Consider the following 20,403-nt stretch of genomic DNA (forward strand, 5'->3'; position numbering starts at 1 on the left):
TGAGTTTGGGACTATAAAGATCTTTCAGAAGCTCCATTGCTATTGTGGGACAGGGGTGCAATAGAGGGAAGAAGAAAGAATGAGGTCCATATGCTTCCAGAACTCGGATAGTCTCTCTGCCAGACCAACTGTATATAACAGTCTCGAAACATGACAGACTTGCACGAACGATTCATGGTTGTTTTGTGCCGATTAAGCCTAGTTTAGCCCCATCTCTCCCAGCTCTCAGTTGTATCTTTTCGGATGCTTTTCTGTGCCGAGCATGGTTAGACCTTCCAGACTCTCATACGTCGTGGTAGGCCCGGCTTTGTTTATATCCAGCTTAAACATATCCCTGCACAAACCATCTAACTCCCACCCAGAAGCCTGTCAGAACTAGTTGGATGGTATGTTCGTAGGCAGCAAGAGTCGGTAGTGGTCGAGAGCATGAGTTTGACGGCCATAGGCATGCGTATGAAGAGTGCTTAAGCTGCTAGCGCAGATGGTAACTAAGGGTTGGAGTCCGGTAAGTCAACAACAACAGGTGCATAGTCATCTTCTTCATCCTGGAGCATCTCGAGCTCTACTTCCTCGCCGTCTTCCAGCTGAACCATGCCCTTTCGGAGTACGGCATCGCGATTCAACTCCCAGTCATACTCACTCTGCACCCAGCTTTCGAGCCGCTCAAACGCAGTCTTCACGGGCGATGGACCGTCAAAGTCCTCGAGGACCTCATATAGCGCTGTTCTGAAGCTTTTGAGGAGCTTGCGTAGGAAGTCACTGCCTTCTCGACCTTCCTCTGCGCCCATCTGATCGAAGAGGCCACCTTCGACGTCGTCGCAGCGCTGAAGTTGAAGTAGGAGGAGCTGCAGAACGTCGGCCATGAAAGATGCCCGGTCCACAATTGCTCGTCGGCAGGTCAATATGAGCCGCAGCAGCCGCTTCCATTGCTGAAGACATGAGTAGTTCATTATGGTCAGGCCCATGAGAAACGTGAACTGCAGTTCCCCAATAACTTGAGCCTCTCCTTCAGGGTCGCCACCAGCAGAAACCCGCTGAATGATCTCCCCCAGCGCCCAGGACTTATCCCTCGCTGCCTCCGTTCTCTCACGCCCTATCGCGCCCTCTCTCCATGTCATTTTCAGATCAACAGGGAGGAACGAGAACTCTTTTTCTTTATCCCCAATGGCATCTCCATTCGCAGCCACAACCTCGCCAGATCCGGTATATGAGAACGACGATGCACCGTGACCATTCCCCTCAAGTCCAGGTATATCATCATCATCCCGCCTCGCCGTACTCCCCGACGTAACCACCCACCGCTCCCTCCCCTCCCAATCCACATCAAAGCCCTCCGGCTCACCCATAATCCTGCACAACAACCTCGAAGTCAACCGATCCGTCAACTCCCTCCAATTCCTCCTGCCCTCTTCCTCTTCCTCATCAATTTCGTCACCATGACCCTCAATACCACCCCCTTTCGCAACCTGCAACGCCCTCGTAATCCGACTCCGATACCCAAAAAGGCCACCTCCCCTCCACAGCGCCCCAAGATTGGCTTTATATCTCATCCCCTCCTGCCTCCGATCCGCGTCCAGCGGCTCCAAACTTTCCGTATTGTCATTCCATCTCCAGACACGTATTTCCGGTTCACCACCTATACTCCGTTTATGGTCGTCAACATGAAACCACCCACCGCATCGGAGAGATAATCCCTCTGTTGTGCCGGTGTACAGGAAGTGCCAGCCCGGAGGAATGTCGCGGATTCCATGGAAGTTGGGCGTTGATGTGAATGTGATTAGGTCGATACCGATGAGTGTTTTGGGCGGCAAGTGAGGGAGGAGAAGGGTTGGTGTTGGGCTGGGGTTTGACATCGTATCGGCCTTGTCGAGTTAAATGTTGTGATGGGATTTCATGCGATGGACATTTCTGGTTGGTGTTTGTCTTTCGAGCTTATGTCCGTATCTTCTGCGGTAATCTGACTCGGTGCTTGTTTGTGCTCTAAGCCCTTGAGAGATGTGCGGGAAGAGGTTGAGGAGTGATAGTCAAATTCCTAAGACAAATGTCTCAAAGATATATTTTGGACGATGGATGCGGAAAGGGGCCGAGTCTGACGTCAACCAGATTTGCGTACTGCCAACGGCGTGTAAAGAAAAAGATATTCATCTATCAATATTTACAACCCCATGACTCAGAGTGCGTATAAATCTTCAACTAAAATTATTCGATGGCGAAGGTTTGTGTGTCGAGTGCGCCAGAGCTTGTCACTTTTGACGGCCCAGACGACAGAACATGAGCCTCTTTGGTCACGATCTATAATACTGGGCCGCGAACGATTCGTACTCTGCACGTAGGGAGAGGACTCCGCCTATAAGCTTGAGTAATAGACTCTCGTTAAAGCTTCTGAGGGGAAAAGAGCTACAACTATTTCTACAGCAAACATATAGACCAGGAAGATATTCCAGTAAACTGAACTTCTTTTATATCATATTGGACATGAGAATATTGAAGACCAGGCGATAACTGCCGTTCTTCGCGTTTATTCCATCCACATTCAGCATGTAAGAAGCCGAGCTAAGCTAGCAAATATGTATCCCAAGGCTGACCATGCGAAATATGAACTCCACCGACCAAGAGAAGCGACACACAAATGCCCACCATAGACTCGCACATACCTACAGACGACGACCGCGGCGACCACCCTTGCGACGAGTAGAGTCGGAAGGAGTGGGGGTCACGTCCTCAATGCGGCCGATGCGCATACCGGAACGGGCAAGGGCACGGAGAGCGGACTGAGCACCGGGGCCGGGGGTCTTGGTACCGTTACCTGTTGCAATTGTGTCAGTGTCTGTCATTTTGATATGCGATATGATACTGGGTACGTACCACCGGTAGCACGGATCTTGATGTGGAGAGCGTTGATGCCGAGCTCCTTGCAGCGGGTAGCGACGTCCTGAGCAGCCAACATGGCAGCGTAGGGGGAGGACTCGTCACGGTCAGCCTTGACCTTCATACCACCGGTGACACGGCAGATGGTTTCGCGACCGCTGGAGAGTTGTTAGTCTTGTTTCCCACAAAATCTCGATAGCTCGAAAGCGTGGCTGGTGGTAGACGTACGAAAGATCGGTAACGTGAACGAAGGTATCGTTGAAAGAGGCGAAGATACGGGCAACACCGAAAACGAGCTTGCCTGCAAAATATCTCGATTAGTCTTTTGTCGCTGCAATTGACGCTCAAGTTGCAAATAAGGTGCGCATACCATCTCCGGCCAGAGGGCCGAGAGTGACGTTCTCCTTGGTAGCGGCAGGGGCCTTGGTCTTGGGAGCCATTTTGTCGACTTGCTGATGTGGGATGGAATATGAGGAGAAACAAGAAGTCGAGATGCCGGTCTCAAGATGCAAGAAAATCTGTAGTGGAGTTTCCGTGTGCCCTACCGGAGTTACTCGCTTTCTAATTGGCCAAGAGCTGGATCAAGCGAGACACTGGCGCCTGAGGCAGCAAGCAAGTAGTAGGTACACCGGCGCAGGTATCGGGCCGGCAGGCGGTGAAAGGGAAGTTTTCTCAAGCTATAAAAAATTTCCCTCTGCTGTCAGGCTCCCAGTTCTTAGTTGGCTTCAGTCAACAAGGTTTTACGACTCCAGAGCTGATGCGAAGAAGCACTCATTGAATTGAAAGTGTATACAGAACCACATTGATTACCTTTGAGAAGGCCCTTCAACCGGCGAAATACCCCGCAAGGATGGGTGGTTTCACGAGGGCGTCCGCCTCCATTGGCATCATTGGCATGGGAGATATGGGCAAGATGTACGCCCAGCGGCTGAGCGATGCAGGATGGAGGTAATGCTGCTCCCTCGACTTTCGCGATTTAGTTCTACGATTCTGCGATTTGCAGCTGTTTTAATTCAATTGGTAAGACTCTTCTCGCTCTTTTTTCCGTTCTGCGCCTCCTTTCATGATGACCCGAGTGCATTTGGCTCGAGTACGGATGTCAGTAAGCTGTCAGCGCCATTCTGGCAAGGCAGCGATAATGACATCTGTCGGTGATGTAAAAACCTCGCTACCTTACTTTTTTTATCTGAACTTTTCTCATTGTCTCGCTACAATTATCTCAAGCTGTTTGCTGGGTCTGTTGCTAACTTGACATGAATAGGACCACCGCATATTGCGCATTAGTATTTCTCATTTCGCCGTACTAACTTTCTTAAAGGATTAATGCTTGTGACAAACCCGATAGTTATAATAAATTGAAAGAAGAATTTGACTCTCAAGTACGTCTTCGACTCACAGCCCGCGCTGTCTGTCCCTTCACTCATTGTATGTATAGAGTGGCGTAACAATATACCCGAATGGTCACCTTGTCTCAAGGATTAGCGATTTCATTTTGTACAGTGTAGAGGCCGGTGTCATTGACAGGGTCGTCGCAGAGTATGGTCCATGTATGTCTGTCCATGACCAGCAAAGCGAAGAAATTTCTAACCAGTGAACAGCAACCAAGGTCGGTGCCATTGTCGGTGGTCAGACTTCCTGCAAAGCTCCCGAACTGGCCGCTTTCGATAAACACCTTCCTCAAGATGTTGAGATCATATCATGCCACTCTCTCCATGGTCCTCAAGTGAACCCGAAAGGGCAGCCACTGGTCCTAATCCAACACCGCGCAAAAGACTCAAGTCTTCGCTTCGTCGAGGAGGTCCTTTCTTCATTCCAGTCCAAATATGTTTATCTCAGCGGAGAGATGCACGACCGTATCACAGCAGATACCCAGGCAGTTACCCATGCCGCTTTCTTGAGCATGGGAACAGCATGGCACGCAAACCAACAATTTCCTTGGGAGATTTCCCGCTGGGTCGGTGGAATCGAGAATGTCAAGATCAACATCACGCTGCGCATCTACTCGAATAAGTGGCACGTTTATGCTGGCCTTGCGATCCTCAACCCTGCCGCAAAGAAGCAAATTCGGCAGTATGCAGAGTCCGTGACAGAACTTTACAAACTCATGATCGAGGGTAAACGCGATGAACTGAAGCGCCGGGTGAAAGCTGCGGGTGCGGCGGTCTTCAGAGAAGGCACACAGAAGCAGGATTTGTTGCTAAAAGACGAAGTTCTTGATAAGTTCTCCCTGTCCAAGGGAACTCGCGAGACGTCGCCCCCGAACAACCATCTAAGTCTGCTTGCAATCGTCGACTGTTGGTCGAAACTTGGTATCGTGCCCTATGACCATATGATCTGCTCCACACCTGTGAGTGCTCTTTCTTTCCTATGCTTAGAGCAGTCTGGCTTACCTGAATAGCTCTTCCGTCTGTGGCTTGGGGTTACAGAGTACCTGTTCCGGAATCCGGACCTTCTTGATGAGGCGCTAGACACAGCCATCGATGACAATACGTTCCGTTCTGATGATCTTGAGTTTACCTTTGCGGCTCGGGCATGGTCTGACTGTGTCTCCTTTGGAGATTTTGAATCGTACCGTGACCGTTTCGAGAGAATCCAGCGGTACTTCGCGCCTCAATTTGCGGATGCTGTTAGTCTCGGAAACGAAATGATGAAGACCATCCTCGAGAAGACAAGTCATGAGAAGCCATAATGATAACGAGCATAAGTATGATATGAGCCAGAGAGCGATGATTTACTTGCTATTGAGATAGACAGGTACGACATCGCAATAGGACTCAAAAAAGATATTCAACAGACTCTTCGATTAAGAAGCGTCTGTAACCACCACTTTAGGCTGGCAGATCGAACAATGCACGAAAAATAGGGCTTTGTAAATAGAAGTAGACTGTCTAGGATGATGCTTGGTGGAAGGCGTCCATTGTTTCACCACTTCCACCTATGCTGCCATAATTCCTGTGAAAATTGATCTCGAGTCAAACACCGACCACCCATCATAGAGCTTTCATTTGTACTGAAAAGTACTGCTGATAAGTCTGTCATTTGGCTGACGGAGCCTCAGGCGATGGCAGCTCGGTTAGTAAGCCGGCCAAGCTAACTATGGAGCGTACCTATTATTGAGCCTGAAACGAACGGCATCAGGATGCAGCGAGTGATTGTTCTTATCCTGTAAAGCAGAAGCATGGATTGTTTAAAGTTCAGTCTAATCGCATCGTGAACCTTCTCTCATTAATCCGCCCTTGTGTCACATGAGGCCTGTGACCTGCTCCTCAATACTTCCGATTCCCCTCCCTCGCTTTGGCCGCGGATCGACGACCTCCACGATCGCGACGCTCACTACCCCCTCCCTCTGCAAGAAACGCGGCAGTCTCAATTCGAACTCACGATATCCCGTGCTGCCCGCTCGTTACGCTCTCTACCTTACCTACCTTTGTGAACTCAATGCTGTTCTCCATCTCCGTTCTCATTCGCGACAGGTGATAGGGACGCCTCGCTTGCGGCTAGATGGAGACTGATGGCGTCCGGACACAACTCAAACTTCTCTGCGACGTCGATCCAGAATCGTGCTGCGGGCGATGGGCGGTCTCTGTCTAGTCAAGATGATGCCTTCGGAGACGGCAGCTGGCCTGGGCCTGCGGCCACGAGAACAGGGAGAAATGGTCGCTCTGAGTCTGGAGGGAGTGCAAGCATCGGCCCGCGGGGAGGGTCCTTAGCTCCTTCTCTAGGAGGCCCTGGTAGCTTCAGCTCGGAGCTGAAGAGCATGAAGACGTCTCGAAGCACTACTCCGCGAGCTGATATTCGACCCGACGTCCAGTATACCCGAAGACCTAGCAGTATTGATTATGAAGACCTACCGACGACGGAGGAGCGCCAGGCCGTGCTAAGAGATAAGATTGCCAAGGAGGTTAAGATAAAGACAGGGACGGAGAATATGCTCGAAGTGCTTCTCACGAAGAACCCAAAACAAACAAAGGATCAGAGGCTCAGGGTGGAATCAGAGCTGAGTTCGTCGAACCGCAAGCTGGCTGAGCTACATCATGAACTTGAGGAGGAGTTGTTACGTGCGCAGGCGCCCTCGACTCCCCCACGAAGTCGTCTATCGAGTCTATTTCAAGGCAGCTCAATGCGATCGCCATCCCGTGCAAACTTATCCGATGGCGAGCAGCTCGAAGATGCGGAGGCGGAAATGGAGTCACCGACCTATGTCCTTGCTGAGACTCTCCAGGCCTTGGAAATTGAAGGAATGTCGCCTGATTACTACGTCGAGCGCGCGAACAGCCTAGTAGAGCTCTTTAGAAGGCATCCTACCTTGAAGTATGACCTCGCTTGGTCTGTTTTCGGCTTGCGTGTCCAAGTCATGCTTCTGAGTGATAGCAAGGAAGTGGTGGCCGCCGGGTACCGATTAACACGCTACGCTATCGCGGATCGGAAATCCCTTCAAATCATCCGATCTTTACACACAGATGAGCTTGTTATCTTGTCGTTGGTCAAGGAAAGCAAGGCGAATATTGAACGAGAGCAGGCTCTCAAGTTCGTGCGCGCCTTTCTCGACGTCAAAGATGGCGTGAAAGAGATTTCGCGTGCTGTTGTACGGACAATCGTCTCTGTGGCCGAGCATCACGAGGACCGTCTTCGAAATATCTCACTCATGACCCTCGCCGAGATTTTGGTCAAAGACCCCCAACTAGTAGCCTATGCTGGGGGTTTCTCCCCTTTACATGACGCTCTATCAGAAGGGACATTCGGTGCATCAGAGAGCTTAATAACCTGCTTTCTGCATGTGCTTGATACTCCTCACAGCAGAACTCACCTTCGGGGCGGATGTGAACTTGAAGCTGTCCTTGCCCCCTTCACCGATTCCTTATCAGACACAGTTCGCAATGGACGGCTGAAAACATCCGCAAAAGCAATCTCCGCGATGCTAAAGACATGGCCCGGATTAATGATTTTAGGAAGAGACCGAGCAAAAGCTCTGAAATCGTTGTTGGAGTCATTGCACTACCCAGATCCTCAGGCCAGGGATCTAATCATGGAGCTCTTATTCGATGCTTTGAGGATCAAGCCACCCTCATGGTCGTCATCTTTTCTTGCTGGGCGAAGACTTACCACCTATGGCAGGGTTGCAAATTTAAGGTCAGAGTCTGACACAAAGCAAATTCGTGCCTTTTACGATAGCAGCGAAAATCAATATGATTTAACCGCTCACTTTTCCACACTTATCCTTGCCGCTCTGGTTGACGCTGGGTTATCTAAGGTACTACCTACCCCCTTCTGCAGCATGGCCTTTCCTCTAATTGACATTGCATAGGCACTTTGCGATCTCATTGAAGAAGAAGAGGATCAATCACTCAGACGAAAGGCGACCTTACTTCTGACAGAAGTCCTGAAGCTAGCCCACCATTCACTACCTTCAAGCGTGAGCGCAAAGCTCCAAGTCCTCCCGCATTTACTCCCACCTGCCATCACATTTGATGTTGAAAACCATGACGTGTCGACATCCACCATATACCAAATAGAGAGCATCAATCGAACGTTGGCTCGGTCTCTAGGCGGCCTAGCCAACGGAGCCGGAAGATATAGTGTGGACGTCGATATATCCGCATCTCTTCTATCCGGGGATCAGAGCAAAGACAAATTGAGTCCCGCGATGGATGAAACACAATTCCGCACCGCAATTTTGGAGACACATGTTTTGAATACCGTAAATTATCTCAAGTGGAAGTGGGACTTGATTCACCGCATCGTGGAAGGGCCCCTTACGAACCCGAAGAGGCTAGATGAGGCGATCAAGGGATCGAAATTCATGAAACGTCTTATGGGATTTTACCGACCTTTCAAATATCGATACTCGATGATCCCAAACACGAAACCGCATCAGCGGTATGTTCGTACGGGCTGCGCATTGATGCGTACTCTTGTGCAAACTACGGAGGGTACGAAATATCTAGCAGAGAATAAGTTCCTTCGACAGGTTGCCGAATGCCTTGCTCAGGTAGATCACATGAGTGGTCTGACCTCATCCTCACCATTATTCTCGCGAGAGCAAATGTCGAACACTTTGAGTGGCGGTTACTTTGCGATGTTAGGGACGTTAAGCGCTGATGCGAATGGGCTCGCGATGATGGAGAGATGGCACATGCTCAACATGTTCTATCATATCATTGAACTTCGAGATCGTGATGACCTGATTCAGACACTTCTAGGGCACATGGACTATTCTCAAGGGAGTCACCTTCGGGTAATACTATCGAAAGCTCTTACCACCGGCTCCAAGGACATTCGCATTTTTGGGACGAGACTCCTCCGGAAATATACTATAGGGAACGTCTCACTTCCCTCGCCTCTGGCGATCGACAACGCGGACTGGGTCATTAAGCTTCTTGTAACTCAACTTTATGACCCGGATGTTGCCGTCTGCCAAGTGGCCGTGAAGATCCTCGAGGAAGCTTGCAATCAACGTGACTACCTTGAATTTGTAGTCAAATGTCGACCATCCCTAGACCATCTAGGTGAGATTGGCGCGCCACTGCTCCTCCGTTTTCTGTCTACTTCTGTAGGCTACCATTACCTTGACGGGCTCGACTACATTACGCAAGAAATGGATGACTGGTTCTTGGGAAGAAACGATGCATACGTCAGCCTCGTCGAGGCTGCTCTATCTCGTGCATACGTCGATCAGCCCCGCAGGAATAGCTTGGTGCCTGAAGATCTGGTGGATCTTCAAGATATTGGCGTAGTGCCACCTCATTTCTATAGAGAACTGGCTAGGACCGCCGAAGGTTGCAAACTTCTGGAGCAGTCGGGCCACTTCTATGAATTCTCTGAGACAATTTGCGATTTCGATCTGAGCGAAGAGGATCATGAAACGCTTCTCAAAGTCAAAGGTTGTCTGTGGGCTGTGGGCAACGTTGGCTCTATGCAGCTCGGTGCGGCATTTCTAAGCATGGAGCTTGTGCAAAGCATTGTCAATATCGCCGAGCGCGCCGAGGTCTTGACGATGAGGGGGACTGCTTTCTTTGTACTTGGCTTGATTTCCCGCAGCCGACATGGTCTTAGAGTCCTCCGGCAGATTGGTTGGGATTCCGCTATCGATCAGAAAGGACAGTCGCTGGGGCTATGTCTTCCGACGGACTTTAACAAGCTCTTCTTGGTATGTTATGCGGTATTCGCCCGTCAATGGGTAGAGCTGACTATGATAAACCTGCAGGTCGATTTCCCCTCATATTTCCGGTCTACAGAAGCCAAACGCACATCTCACGAGAAATTAAAAGCGGCGACCACGGATCCAGATGCTACCAATGAGAAGATACTGAAGCTGGTTGCCGATATGGGAAACACTGTCCTGTCCAAGAGAGCAGCAGCAGACCTTCATAGGTGAGCAGAATCATCAGATCAGAATAAACTCCAGCCAGACCCAACACTGACACACCTGTAGCATCAAAGCCAAGCAACCCGACCGATTCCACCAACCTCACCTTTTCCGCAAAACATTGAGCATCCTGGAGAGTCACCACTTTCGGCTACCTGCTCGGCGCTTTGCACTCGACCTCTTTGACAAGAGTGTAATGCGGCGAGTAGTAATAGGAGAGGGATCTGATTCCGATTCAGAAGCGACCTCTTCAGAAGGCTCGAGCTAGGCTACTACGTGCCACACCCTATGACTTTGCCTAGACTTATTTCTTAACTGAACGGCTTGGCTATTTGCGATGTATCTGTCGGTCTTCACACGGAGCAGTGGTGTAGTTGGTATTCTCAGATTTGTGGCGGGTATGTGTTCAGGGAGTTCTTTTGGATCGATTTTTGTCTACTTCCGGGCCTATCCCTATTCTTCAGTGGCAGATGCACCGTACATACCTATGATACATTAACGATTGTCAAACAACAGCAATCATCAACAGGATCCAGTGCCATGCATTGAGCTTACATAATACCTTCATAAAGCGGCACCTAGAAGCCAAGAGGTATTTATGAAATATGGGCACCTCCGACTCCGAGGCTAACTGGAGGCCACTCTTGATGCGGGATCACCTCATCTCACCATGAAGAGACCGCTGCTTGCCTTGTGTGCCTCTCCTAGACGGACTTAACATTCTATTCTGTAAATTTACTTATCTCTGATTACATACTTCCGATATCTTGCACATAAATACAACCGCGCACCATCTCAATGGAAGATGTGACTCCGCACTCTCCGCTGGACGGAGACTCTCCTCCCCTATCCTCTCGATGCGCGACCTCCTCATCACCCGATTCAGGCTCTCCGACCTCTTCGACGCATTTCAACATCGACGATACTATTCCGCCGCATACAATTATCCGCTTGATCCAATGTATTCGCTGCTCGCTTCCCCTCCAGACACCGCTGCGCCTCCCGTGCGGAGATAGCCTTTGTCGAGAATGTTTACCAACGATCCGGCCACGGACAGGTGTCTCTTATCCTGCGAGCGAGGACCGAAAACAAGGATTTACATGTTATTGGGGGGGAAGGGAATGCGGAGCGGATCACTGCCTTGGGGATTGCGGGGCTGATGTGCTGCTGACGAGGTTGGTGGGGGTTTTTGATGAGGTTCTGCGGGCCAGTTCAGACGGCGCGGGGGCCGGATATGGTGGAACTACCGTTACATGGACAAATGCTTCAGGAAAGACGGCAGGGAACACTCAGAGTGTCAATACTAGTCCAGATGTTCTAGGTGGAGTCTATGACCTTGTGAAGAGGGGGCAACTTGGCTATGATGCGTCTGATGTCCGGTACGAACCTCTCATGCGGTCAAGCGCAGGGTATAACTACGCGCTTGAGAAGCTGCGAGGTGCGGTGCGGAACGAGCTGGATTGTCAAGTCTGCTATTCACTAATACTTGACCCTCTAACGACGCCGTGCGGGCATACCTTCTGTCGCAACTGCATAGCTATGGCTATCCCCCATAGCAATCTTTGTCCGACATGTCGACGAAAGTTGAACATGTCTTCTTCAGTTCGCTCGGAGTGCATCAACAAAAGGCTGTCGGCCATAATTGAAACCCTCCTACCTGAGGAGGTTGCTTCGCGGCGCGCAGACTTGCCGTCTGACATCGATATCAATGGTGAGGGTATGATTCCACTAGCTGTGGTCTCGCTTGCATTCCCCACTATGCCGATTGGACTGCATATTTTTGAAGCCAGGTATCGCCTTATGATTCAAAGGGTAATGGAGAGTCGGAGCCGAAAGTTTGGAATGGTACTGCCAAACCGACGAGGCCGCTCACAGCCAGGCATAGGAAGGGCACCTTTCATGCAATATGGAACTATCTTAGCGATCAACCGCTACGAGCTGCTTCCGGATGGACGAAGCCTCATCATTGCCACAGGGACGTCGCGTTTCAAAGTGGCTCATTGGGAGCTACTGGATGGCTATCACATGGGTAAAATACAGCGCGTTGACGATGTCTCTATATCAGAGGAAGAGGCACAAGAATCCAGAGAGACCATGGCCGTCATAGAGTCAATCGGCAGCGCTGCTGACAGATTGATAGACTCCATGTCAACGCAGCAATTATTCCAGATGGCGTTGGATTTCGTGCTGAAAGAGCGCAGACAGGGGGCGCCTTGGCTGCACCCTCGGGTTCTGCTGGCTTACGGAGCGTTACCTACTGACCCTGCTCTGTTCCCTTGGTGGTTTGCCACTATCCTCCCCAACTGGGACGAGGAGAAGTATGCGATGCTAGCAACGACGACAGTCAGGCAGAGACTGAAGATTACTGCGCGCTGGGTGAAGAGAATGGAGTCCCGCCAGTGGTACGTGCATCTAGACACTATTCAAGCGCGGGCCAGGCACAAGACTCACATTGCTTGACTTCTAGGTTCTCCCGTCCCCGCCCACCATTATCTGCTGTCTTATGACTAGCCGTCCCTCTCCTCATCTTCTCCATTATCCCGCTGTTCATTAGCTCCGAAACCACCATCTCAGGATCGCCCGGATTTACCACGTCCTTTACGCCATTTTCCATGTCTGTCTCAGTGTCATTCGGGTCTGGCGGGACAGTGTCACATTTTGGCAATCCGGGATTAGTGGCAACCGACAGTTCCGAGTCGACCATCTCGCAGACATTCGTGCTAGGAATCTTCCTGGCTATATTTGCAGCCCAAATGGCTGTGAATGTTGTTCATGCGCTGAGGACAAGGCAACAACAGGCGAGAGTTGCGGGTACCCAAGCCGCTCAGGGCCGACCAGGGCGGCCCGGGTTACGGCAGCCGGTTGTGCCGCCACCACCGGAGGTAGCGACGCAGGTGGCGGCAGAGGTACAGGATGAGGTTGAGGGACGAGATTCGAGGTCTTCCCAAGAGGAATCTCCGAATATGACTGATGCCGATACGAATACTCACACAAATACACCCAGCGTGAACACTGGGTGACACCATTTTTATGTTGGGGGCTGCCTTTGCAATGCAGCAAACTCCAGATCAACTTACTATGGGCTCAGCGGTGCAGTTTGCTTGATCAGATCTGTTTGCAATTGTGTTTGCAATTGTGTTCGCAACTATCAGATCCGTTCCCTTTCGACTTGTAAATGTCAAATCGTCGTCAGCAGTGCTTCCGGAATGGGGCATTCATTTAATGAGACGCGGTTAAAAACAAGGTCAAGCGAAGAATGACCTGACACGCTCACGGCGAGAGTCGCATCGAGACACTTGAAGTACAACTCGACTCCCTCTAACGGCGTTCAGGAAATTCCGGTCTAAGGCTCTAGTCGACCATGCCTGGGGCTTGTCACTCTCATGGTAAAGGTGACTAATAACTGCGCTAGAAATTTAGGCAGATAAGCCATCGAGAGCCTTTTAAATATTCATAGATCGTGGTGTTACTGGCGGTTGCACCTGCAGTATGTAAACAATAATCGATCTCCAACTTGAGCCTCATGTGGATAAGACTGGGGCGCATACCCATTCGTCGATCCCCAGTCAGCGCTAGTAGTTACGGGTCACTCGACATCTTACTTTAATAGCACGAAGACTCGAAGGTCACGAGCATGTTTATCGTCAACTCAATGTCGGTTTGCAGAGGCCGAGCACCTGACAGTTCAAACAAGCCAACGCTCTAACTTTCTGACGCCACCACGGCGGTTATGTAGTAATTCGCGACGCCGGTCACACCATTGCCTTAGCTGGCCATGGTGGATCAATCAGAGACAGCGATGCATTCTTGACTGATTGCGACAACTCTTGAGGGTCTCTCCGCACTTGCGGAGGGATCTAGGTAAGAGAAGGAACAGGAGGGGGGCTGGCGCAAGATAGTGTCGGGTGATGTTCTAGATGGACTTCGCTGGCTGCTTCTTCTGCGGCCCATTGCATCTGCAATGCTGCACCGTTATCTTTGCTTATTTATAACCTTGCAGATCGTGTTAGAAACTAATGAGAAGCGCAAGGTTGCAGCAAGAACGGAGCTTGCAAGCAAGAGGAAAGAAGGGGGAAAAAAAAAAAAAGCAAAACTGCTTTAGGTTGTCGATCGCAGTTGCAGCAAACGTGGGGTGTTTGATATCTTTCTCCCTCACCCTCACGACATCCTCCTATCTCCTTCTCCTCCTCCTTCGTTCTTTTCTTCCCTCATCCATCGCCTTGCTTTCACTTCCTCTTCATCTCGCCTCGAGCTGCGTGGGCGTCTGGCTGATGGTGAGTTGATCTCAATCTACCCATAGCTCATTCCTCCCCTCCCCCCTTTGTATCATTTCACCCTCTTTCTTCTCTATCTAAGTTTTCTTTGACCCAGCCATAGTAGCGTCGTGGATCACCCGTGCTTTCACTAACCAAGCTCCAGATCATCAGCCACAATGTCATCATTTGTTGCTTCAGAGAACCCGTCTCCACACTCTTTATCTCAGAGGTGAGCTTGCTTTTCTATATAAACTTCTACCGCGCTGTGTCCCAACCGCCCCTCCTCCTCCTGCTTTTGCCCCTCTTGTGCTTGAATTTCTCTCTTCAGTATGAAGCTCAACTCACGCATACCACTTCTCAACAGACCGGCCGCTGTTAGTACCGCCCACACTTTTTTCCGTCGCGTTCCAATCTATACTCACAGTCTCTTCAGAATATGCCGTCAGTCTCGGACGTCGTGACTATCTCTGCTGCGGAATACCAGCGTCTCGTAGGTCGCTCTCCCAATGCATATACATGCTGTCGCTAACTGATATTGGGACGACAGCTTGAAATATCTTGCCATTTTAGTACGTTGCTCCCCGAAAACGCTGCGCATTTCGAATCGTACTACACCGGGCCTGTTTATTGACAGATCATAGCAAAACTGAAGGAATCACTATTGAGTGGAGGCTTGTCCTCAGAAACACTCGATGTAGGGCTTACTGTCTGTACACATGTCCAACCACTAAGCTTGTCAGTTGATACTCTACGGCGCACCGCAACCTAGTTCCGACACCCAACAACACAGCGACAAGCCAATCAAGAAACAGGTGCCGATGAATGGGCTCTCAATTCCCCCCGTCAAGCACTCCTATCCACACGACCACAGCATCTCAGCCGAGCTCGAAGATGACGAGGGTGGGTTGACGGACTCTCGAAGCGATGAAAGGGATGACTATGGAGACTCTTCAAGGAGCACATCAACCTCGCCTCAGGCTGAGCTACGCACTGTGCTAATTCGAGGGCTTCCGGATAAGACTACCCACCGCGATCTAATAGAAGCTGTGCGCGGCGGCGCTATACTTCATACCTACCTCTGGACTCGAGACCACACCGCAAGTATTTCATTCGTCGAGGAAAGTGCGGCTCAGGATTTCCTCGACCATGCAAAGACCCATGGTTTCTACATAGCTGAGAAACGAGTAAGCTTCTCTTTTCAAGCTGTTATGCAACTGTCACTGACATCTCTCAGGTGGAAGTCCTTTGGAACGACCGTCAGTTCTATCTACCCCCATTTGTTCGGTCCAAAATCAACACAGGAGCTTCCCGAAACCTGATCATCCACCATGTTAACCCGAATATCACTGAGGGGCTCATTAGGAGGGACTTGGATCACATTCACAACCTGATCGTCATATCGGTCAAATTCAAACATGGCAATGCCTACATATCGACAAACTCCGTCCACAACGCTCTCTTTGCACGATCTTGCATGATGTCCCGATTTACCTACAAGGGCATGAAAATCAATTTCTACCCAGACGATTGTGCAGAGCCGTTGGTGAGTGTGTCCAGTGGTCCGAAAAAGGAACCGCAAGCTTCCAAAAGACCCGCTCCATTGCCGAACCGGTTCCACCTTCTCTCCATGGATGGCTCTGATGACGACGAGACCGATGAGCATGGGACGCGAGGCACAAGCATTGACGGTGGTGTCCGCTGGGCGGACAACAGTGTGTTGGTTTAACTTCGATAGCAGCGCATGTCACAAGCCAGGCTGCCTTGCTACTTTTTTGTTTTCCGGCTGTCGCCTTTCCTAACAGCGCCAGCGCCAGCGACAGCCGTCATTTCTTTTTACCCTTTTAATCTCGACATCTACTTTTCTAATAGGATTTAGGGGAGATTGCTATCAGATACTGTGACTCTAGCCATTAGAACCTCCGTGTCGAGAACCTTGGCAGCGAGGGCAGACAGCCATGTACGAATAACATATACCTTATCAAACAGTCAATGTAGTGGACTAATAACCGTAGCCATCATGATATAGACCCGGCGGGGGGTTGGAGGGAGTTGAAGAAAAAGGAAATTGGTGTTATTGCATATTCCTGGCCTACACTATCGGGAAGCGCCAGTATCGCACCATTATTCCTCCCTCACTGAGCAGCCGGAGTGGTACATGTCCTCCAATTACCCAGCAAGGTGGACATTACATCCTGCAAGTCCAGGGTCCCAGTCCAGTACACACCGCAAGCGAACACCAGCCGACTTTTCTGTTCCTGCCCATCCATTCCATAAGCTCCTCACCAGCAACCGCCGCAATAGATACGCAAAAACTCATCGCTGAAAACGTTCCTGATTGTTTGTAAAAAAAATATTCCTTTTTTTATTCCTCTTAGAAGAAGCAGAAATAGACAAGACAAAAACCCCAGCACCAGCCTGGTCCAGCCCCGAGTCTCTTTTCCCCACCCGCCAAGCGCTCGTATATAAAACGCTTAACGGTAAGACTTCTGGTACCTGGCGCGAGCACCGCGACCACCGAACTTCTTGGGCTCCGCGCGGCGGTTGTCAGCGACGAGCAGTGTGCGGTCGTATTGCACGAAAGCCTGCTTCAGCTGGTTCTTAGAGTGCTCATCGACGTACTTCTGGTAGTAGGCGACGAGGGACTTGGCGATGGCCTGGCGGATGGCGTAGACCTGAGAGGTGTGACCACCACCGGTGACGCGGACGCGGATGTCAACACCGGCGAATTTGTCGGCGCCGACGATGAGGACGGGTTCGTAGACCTATATTTCACAGTTGTTGGCATGGGTAAAAGGATTGTTGGTGGGTGATTGGTGGGTGGAGGCGTACCTTGAAGCGGAGGATCTCAGGCTGGACCAGAGAGATGGGCTGGCCGTTGACCTTGATGAGACCCTTGCCTTGCTATTGGATTGTTAGTTATTGTTCTTCCGTCGAGTGCATAAACATGTCATTCTGGGATCGGGTGCGGTTTCGAGCGTTCGAACGGCGTTGCGTGCAGGGTCATCGGTGGTGATGGGTTGTGTTGCGAAGTGCTTGACAATCGTTTCCTCCTCCTCCTTTTCCTTGACCCGCTCCTCTCCATAGTACCATGCTCATGCTCATGTTCATCCTCATTCGGGTTATAGGTTCGTCTCGAATCCGGTCGCACATATCCCTTCACACGCAAATCGAACATCGCAGTCGAACCTCGTCCCGTAACCCAATCCCAGAGAACACCATGTCGAAGAACAAAATCAATCTCTCATACCTTGCAGTGGGCGACAGCGGTAGCTAAACAACGAATCCGCAATCAGCAAAAAGTCCATATCACCAAGTCCGACCTCAACAATAATTCGCAACTCACCCGTCTTCTTCTTGCCGAAGCATTGCACACTCGGGACGGAAGCCATGATGTCTATATGGCCCTTGTCGGTGTCGAAAGGGGAGTGTGCCGGAGGGGGTCGTCGGTGGATTTGGTGGGATGAAGTTGTCGTCGACGTCTTGCACACTTCTTTCGATCGGCTCGCTTGCCAGAGAGCGGCCACAATAATCCGTGCGGGTGAATTCGCTTAGTCCGCGCTAATCCCATTACAGAGTCGGCGGGTAGGGCTTTGAGTCTGGTCACGGGACCATGTCTGGGACGCGGACTCGGAATGGAGAGAGGTTTTTCCGGACGGAGAACCTCGCGGAGCTGAGTTTGGATACTGAGCATTGAGATAGGATAGGAATTGGTTTCGATAGCCAGGTGCACACGAAATTGAGGTTCAAGATGTCGCAAGTTGTCGGAAAGGTATGATGCTTTTACTCTCTACTCACAATTCTCACCTTGTCACCCCGCTATCCTCCTCCAAAACTCCATCTAACTTTCATATCAGACCCGTTTAGCCTACTCCCGAACATGGCACCACGTTGACGTCGGCACCGACGGGCGCAGCCTCGGCCGCCTCGCCTCCTCAATTGCCCTGGTCCTCATGGGCAAGAACAAACCCATATATGACCCGTCTACTGATTGCGGCGATTACGTCGTCGCAGTCGGCTGCCACGACCTGCACACGACAGGCAAGAAGCGGTTCCAAAAGAAGTACTACACGCACACCACGCGGCCCGGTAGCCTGCGTAGCATGACTATGGATAAGATGTTTGAGAAGTGGGGTGGTGGTGAGGTTCTCAGACGGGCGGTTCGAGGCATGTTGCCGAAGAATAGGTTGAGGGATAAGAGGTTGGCGCGGTTGAAGAGTGAGTTTTGCCTTCGCCATTCTTCCGCTCTCTGGGTGCTTCTGGTGAAATTGCGGCTAATGCAGATTATCTATTGCAGCATTCGAAGGACTCGCGCATCCGTATGAGAAGAACATTGTCCGGGTTGGGACGGAGTCGGCGATTGGAACGCTGCCGGAGGTGAAGCAGGCTTTTCAGGAGGTCAAGGCTGAGGCTTCCGCGTGAGCGCAGAGAAAGAGACATTGTTTTGGGTTCGTTGCTGGATTAGATACCAACGGCATATACTGTATTCTACGTGTATCACTTTTGTATGATATTTCTCTAGCGCATTGGTGGGAGTTAATTCACTGTTTGTATAATTTTTGTTACATTTACAGTGTGTCCAGCACGCTCCCTTGAGCAAAGGAGTGATTAAGATAGAGATTCTGGGTGTGAAAAATGATGATTCTGATCCCGCTATATACAGCCTTCTAACTCCATAATGAAACAGCATCTAATTTACTCTATAGCTTCGCCTTGGGCGTCCGGGCAACAGTGCACTTGATCAACCCATTAGGGTTCGTCTGGGGTACAAAGACCTCGGCGTCCTTGCCCGTGTTCTTGAGACCCTTGTGCCAGCTCAGATCTAAAAAGCAAAAACGTCAGCCCTAACTCTAGGTATATCGCTTACCCGCAAGATGGAAGGAAGAACTCACCAAGCTCAAAATAATGCTTATTCGGCAACGAATAATCCACGGTCTCCAGCAGCGGCTGATGCGCCAGAATCTTCTCCGCCATCTTGTACATAGTCGCCTGCACACTGGCACTGTTATCCTCAGCGAAGGTCTTCAGCGTAATGTTCCTAGCAGCCTCCCACGCATCATCAAACTTCGGCACAACGCTCTTCACATCCTCAAGCCCCGCGAACGTCTTCCACGTCCACGTCGCCTCGACATCCGTGCTGAGAATGCGATCCCACACCTCAGGCAGAGTGGTGTACTCGTCCCTGACGAATCCCCAGAATTGAGAACCGGTGCTCTTGAGCACAGTGAGTTTGTTGATTGTCGACTTGATGTCGATGCCCTTGCCCTCCGTAACGTCGACCTGCACGTTCCGGGTCTCTTCGCTGTCGCGGATGAAGGAGTGTGGGTGAGGCTTTCCGTCGACGGCGAGTCGGCTCCAGCGGTGCGTGATGATGCTTGTGTGTGCGACGTGGATGTGTGGATATTTTGTGATGAAGTGGTTTCCGAGGATGGAGCCGAAGAGCTCCGGGGGTGTGACAGGGTTTTGCTTTGCTGTGATGAAGATGGTGTTTTTGATGGAGTCGGTTGCGACAATGACGCTGTTGTCGGCTTTGGTGTAGCTGGAGTATATTTGTTAGTTTTGCGGGTGAATATGAGATTGAAGGAGGCATACGAAGTGTCAATGTCGCCCTCGAGGAGGACGCAGACGGTCATTTCAACGACTGTCTGCACGCCTGTGTCGGGGTTCTTCTCGACCTTGTAGAGGCGGACATTGTCCTTGCCGTAGCGGGCTGCTGCAACAGTTGACATAGTGAGTGAGAGTGGTAATTTTAGAGGTAAGGAGAAGAGATGGGGTGAAAAAAAAATAGACAATCTCAAAGAAAACACTGACTCGAGAACAGTAGCAGTCTTAAAGGAACAACCTTAGGAAATGGGCGAGAGAATGGCCTGATGAGGAGTGTCGGCCACCTCCGATGGCCGCAACATTGGCCGGCCG

General features: G+C 50.7%; 10 protein-coding genes across 10 annotated transcripts; 6 read left to right on the forward strand and 4 right to left on the reverse strand.

The window, feature by feature from the left end:
- Nucleotides 1-276: 276 nt before the first annotated feature.
- On the reverse strand, nucleotides 277-2,011 carry BJY04DRAFT_232260 (AAR2 splicing factor family protein). Its single transcript, XM_073719714.1, has one exon. It carries the CDS (start codon nucleotides 1,851-1,853, stop codon nucleotides 489-491), a length of 1,365 nt encoding a protein of 454 aa, XP_073565583.1. The 5' UTR covers nucleotides 1,854-2,011; the 3' UTR covers nucleotides 277-488.
- Nucleotides 2,012-2,438: 427 nt separating this feature from the next.
- BJY04DRAFT_201304 (40S ribosomal protein uS11) lies at nucleotides 2,439-3,366 on the reverse strand. Its single transcript, XM_073713053.1, has 4 exons — nucleotides 3,239-3,366; nucleotides 3,097-3,169; nucleotides 2,866-3,026; nucleotides 2,439-2,806 (listed from the first exon to the last, which is right to left on the reverse strand). The coding sequence occupies exons 1-4, from the start codon at nucleotides 3,306-3,308 to the stop codon at nucleotides 2,655-2,657; spliced, it is 456 nt and encodes a 151-aa protein (XP_073565584.1). The 5' UTR covers nucleotides 3,309-3,366; the 3' UTR covers nucleotides 2,439-2,654.
- Nucleotides 3,367-3,586: 220 nt separating this feature from the next.
- BJY04DRAFT_201311 (prephenate dehydrogenase (NADP(+))) lies at nucleotides 3,587-5,871 on the forward strand. The gene is made up of 5 exons (XM_073713054.1): nucleotides 3,587-3,816; nucleotides 4,187-4,247; nucleotides 4,304-4,415; nucleotides 4,467-5,215; nucleotides 5,267-5,871. The coding sequence occupies exons 1-5, from the start codon at nucleotides 3,719-3,721 to the stop codon at nucleotides 5,555-5,557; spliced, it is 1,311 nt and encodes a 436-aa protein (XP_073565585.1). The 5' UTR covers nucleotides 3,587-3,718; the 3' UTR covers nucleotides 5,558-5,871.
- A 130-nt stretch (nucleotides 5,872-6,001) lies between these two features.
- BJY04DRAFT_153705 (putative cytosolic regulator Pianissimo) lies at nucleotides 6,002-10,764 on the forward strand. Its single transcript, XM_073708913.1, has 4 exons — nucleotides 6,002-8,119; nucleotides 8,174-10,015; nucleotides 10,073-10,239; nucleotides 10,301-10,764. The coding sequence occupies exons 1-4, from the start codon at nucleotides 6,380-6,382 to the stop codon at nucleotides 10,500-10,502; spliced, it is 3,951 nt and encodes a 1,316-aa protein (XP_073565586.1). The 5' UTR covers nucleotides 6,002-6,379; the 3' UTR covers nucleotides 10,503-10,764.
- Nucleotides 10,765-10,798: 34 nt separating this feature from the next.
- On the forward strand, nucleotides 10,799-12,912 carry BJY04DRAFT_153708 (putative ATP-dependent protease (CrgA)). Its single transcript, XM_073708914.1, has 2 exons — nucleotides 10,799-12,636; nucleotides 12,702-12,912. The coding sequence occupies exons 1-2, from the start codon at nucleotides 11,033-11,035 to the stop codon at nucleotides 12,739-12,741; spliced, it is 1,644 nt and encodes a 547-aa protein (XP_073565587.1). The 5' UTR covers nucleotides 10,799-11,032; the 3' UTR covers nucleotides 12,742-12,912.
- BJY04DRAFT_223764 (uncharacterized protein) lies at nucleotides 12,847-13,254 on the forward strand (the record flags this gene model as incomplete). Its single annotated transcript, XM_073717782.1, has 1 exon — nucleotides 12,847-13,254. The coding sequence occupies one exon, from the start codon at nucleotides 12,847-12,849 to the stop codon at nucleotides 13,252-13,254; it is 408 nt and encodes a 135-aa protein (XP_073565588.1).
- A 1,565-nt stretch (nucleotides 13,255-14,819) lies between these two features.
- BJY04DRAFT_223765 (RNA-binding protein) lies at nucleotides 14,820-16,216 on the forward strand (the record flags this gene model as incomplete). Its single annotated transcript, XM_073717783.1, has 6 exons — nucleotides 14,820-14,864; nucleotides 14,924-14,980; nucleotides 15,038-15,059; nucleotides 15,132-15,184; nucleotides 15,231-15,674; nucleotides 15,725-16,216. The coding sequence occupies 6 exons, from the start codon at nucleotides 14,820-14,822 to the stop codon at nucleotides 16,214-16,216; spliced, it is 1,113 nt and encodes a 370-aa protein (XP_073565589.1).
- A 301-nt stretch (nucleotides 16,217-16,517) lies between these two features.
- BJY04DRAFT_153734 (40S ribosomal protein uS9) lies at nucleotides 16,518-18,159 on the reverse strand. Its single transcript, XM_073708915.1, has 4 exons — nucleotides 17,834-18,159; nucleotides 17,738-17,760; nucleotides 17,320-17,391; nucleotides 16,518-17,252 (listed from the first exon to the last, which is right to left on the reverse strand). The coding sequence occupies exons 1-4, from the start codon at nucleotides 17,877-17,879 to the stop codon at nucleotides 16,962-16,964; spliced, it is 432 nt and encodes a 143-aa protein (XP_073565590.1). The 5' UTR covers nucleotides 17,880-18,159; the 3' UTR covers nucleotides 16,518-16,961.
- On the forward strand, nucleotides 18,002-19,214 carry BJY04DRAFT_153868 (mitochondrial 54S ribosomal protein uL13m). Its single transcript, XM_073708917.1, has 3 exons — nucleotides 18,002-18,259; nucleotides 18,345-18,705; nucleotides 18,785-19,214. The coding sequence occupies exons 1-3, from the start codon at nucleotides 18,239-18,241 to the stop codon at nucleotides 18,907-18,909; spliced, it is 507 nt and encodes a 168-aa protein (XP_073565591.1). The 5' UTR covers nucleotides 18,002-18,238; the 3' UTR covers nucleotides 18,910-19,214.
- On the reverse strand, nucleotides 18,850-20,216 carry BJY04DRAFT_232262 (urate oxidase; the record flags this gene model as incomplete). Its single annotated transcript, XM_073719715.1, has 3 exons — nucleotides 18,850-19,309; nucleotides 19,380-20,026; nucleotides 20,080-20,216. 3 exons carry the CDS (start codon nucleotides 20,214-20,216, stop codon nucleotides 19,188-19,190), a joined length of 906 nt encoding a protein of 301 aa, XP_073565592.1. The 3' UTR covers nucleotides 18,850-19,187.
- Nucleotides 20,217-20,403: the final 187 nt, after the last annotated feature.

This window comes from Aspergillus karnatakaensis (genome assembly GCF_047715665.1).
Source record: "Aspergillus karnatakaensis strain CBS 102800 unplaced genomic scaffold BJY04scaffold_77, whole genome shotgun sequence".
NCBI classification, from domain to species: domain Eukaryota; kingdom Fungi; phylum Ascomycota; class Eurotiomycetes; order Eurotiales; family Aspergillaceae; genus Aspergillus; species Aspergillus karnatakaensis.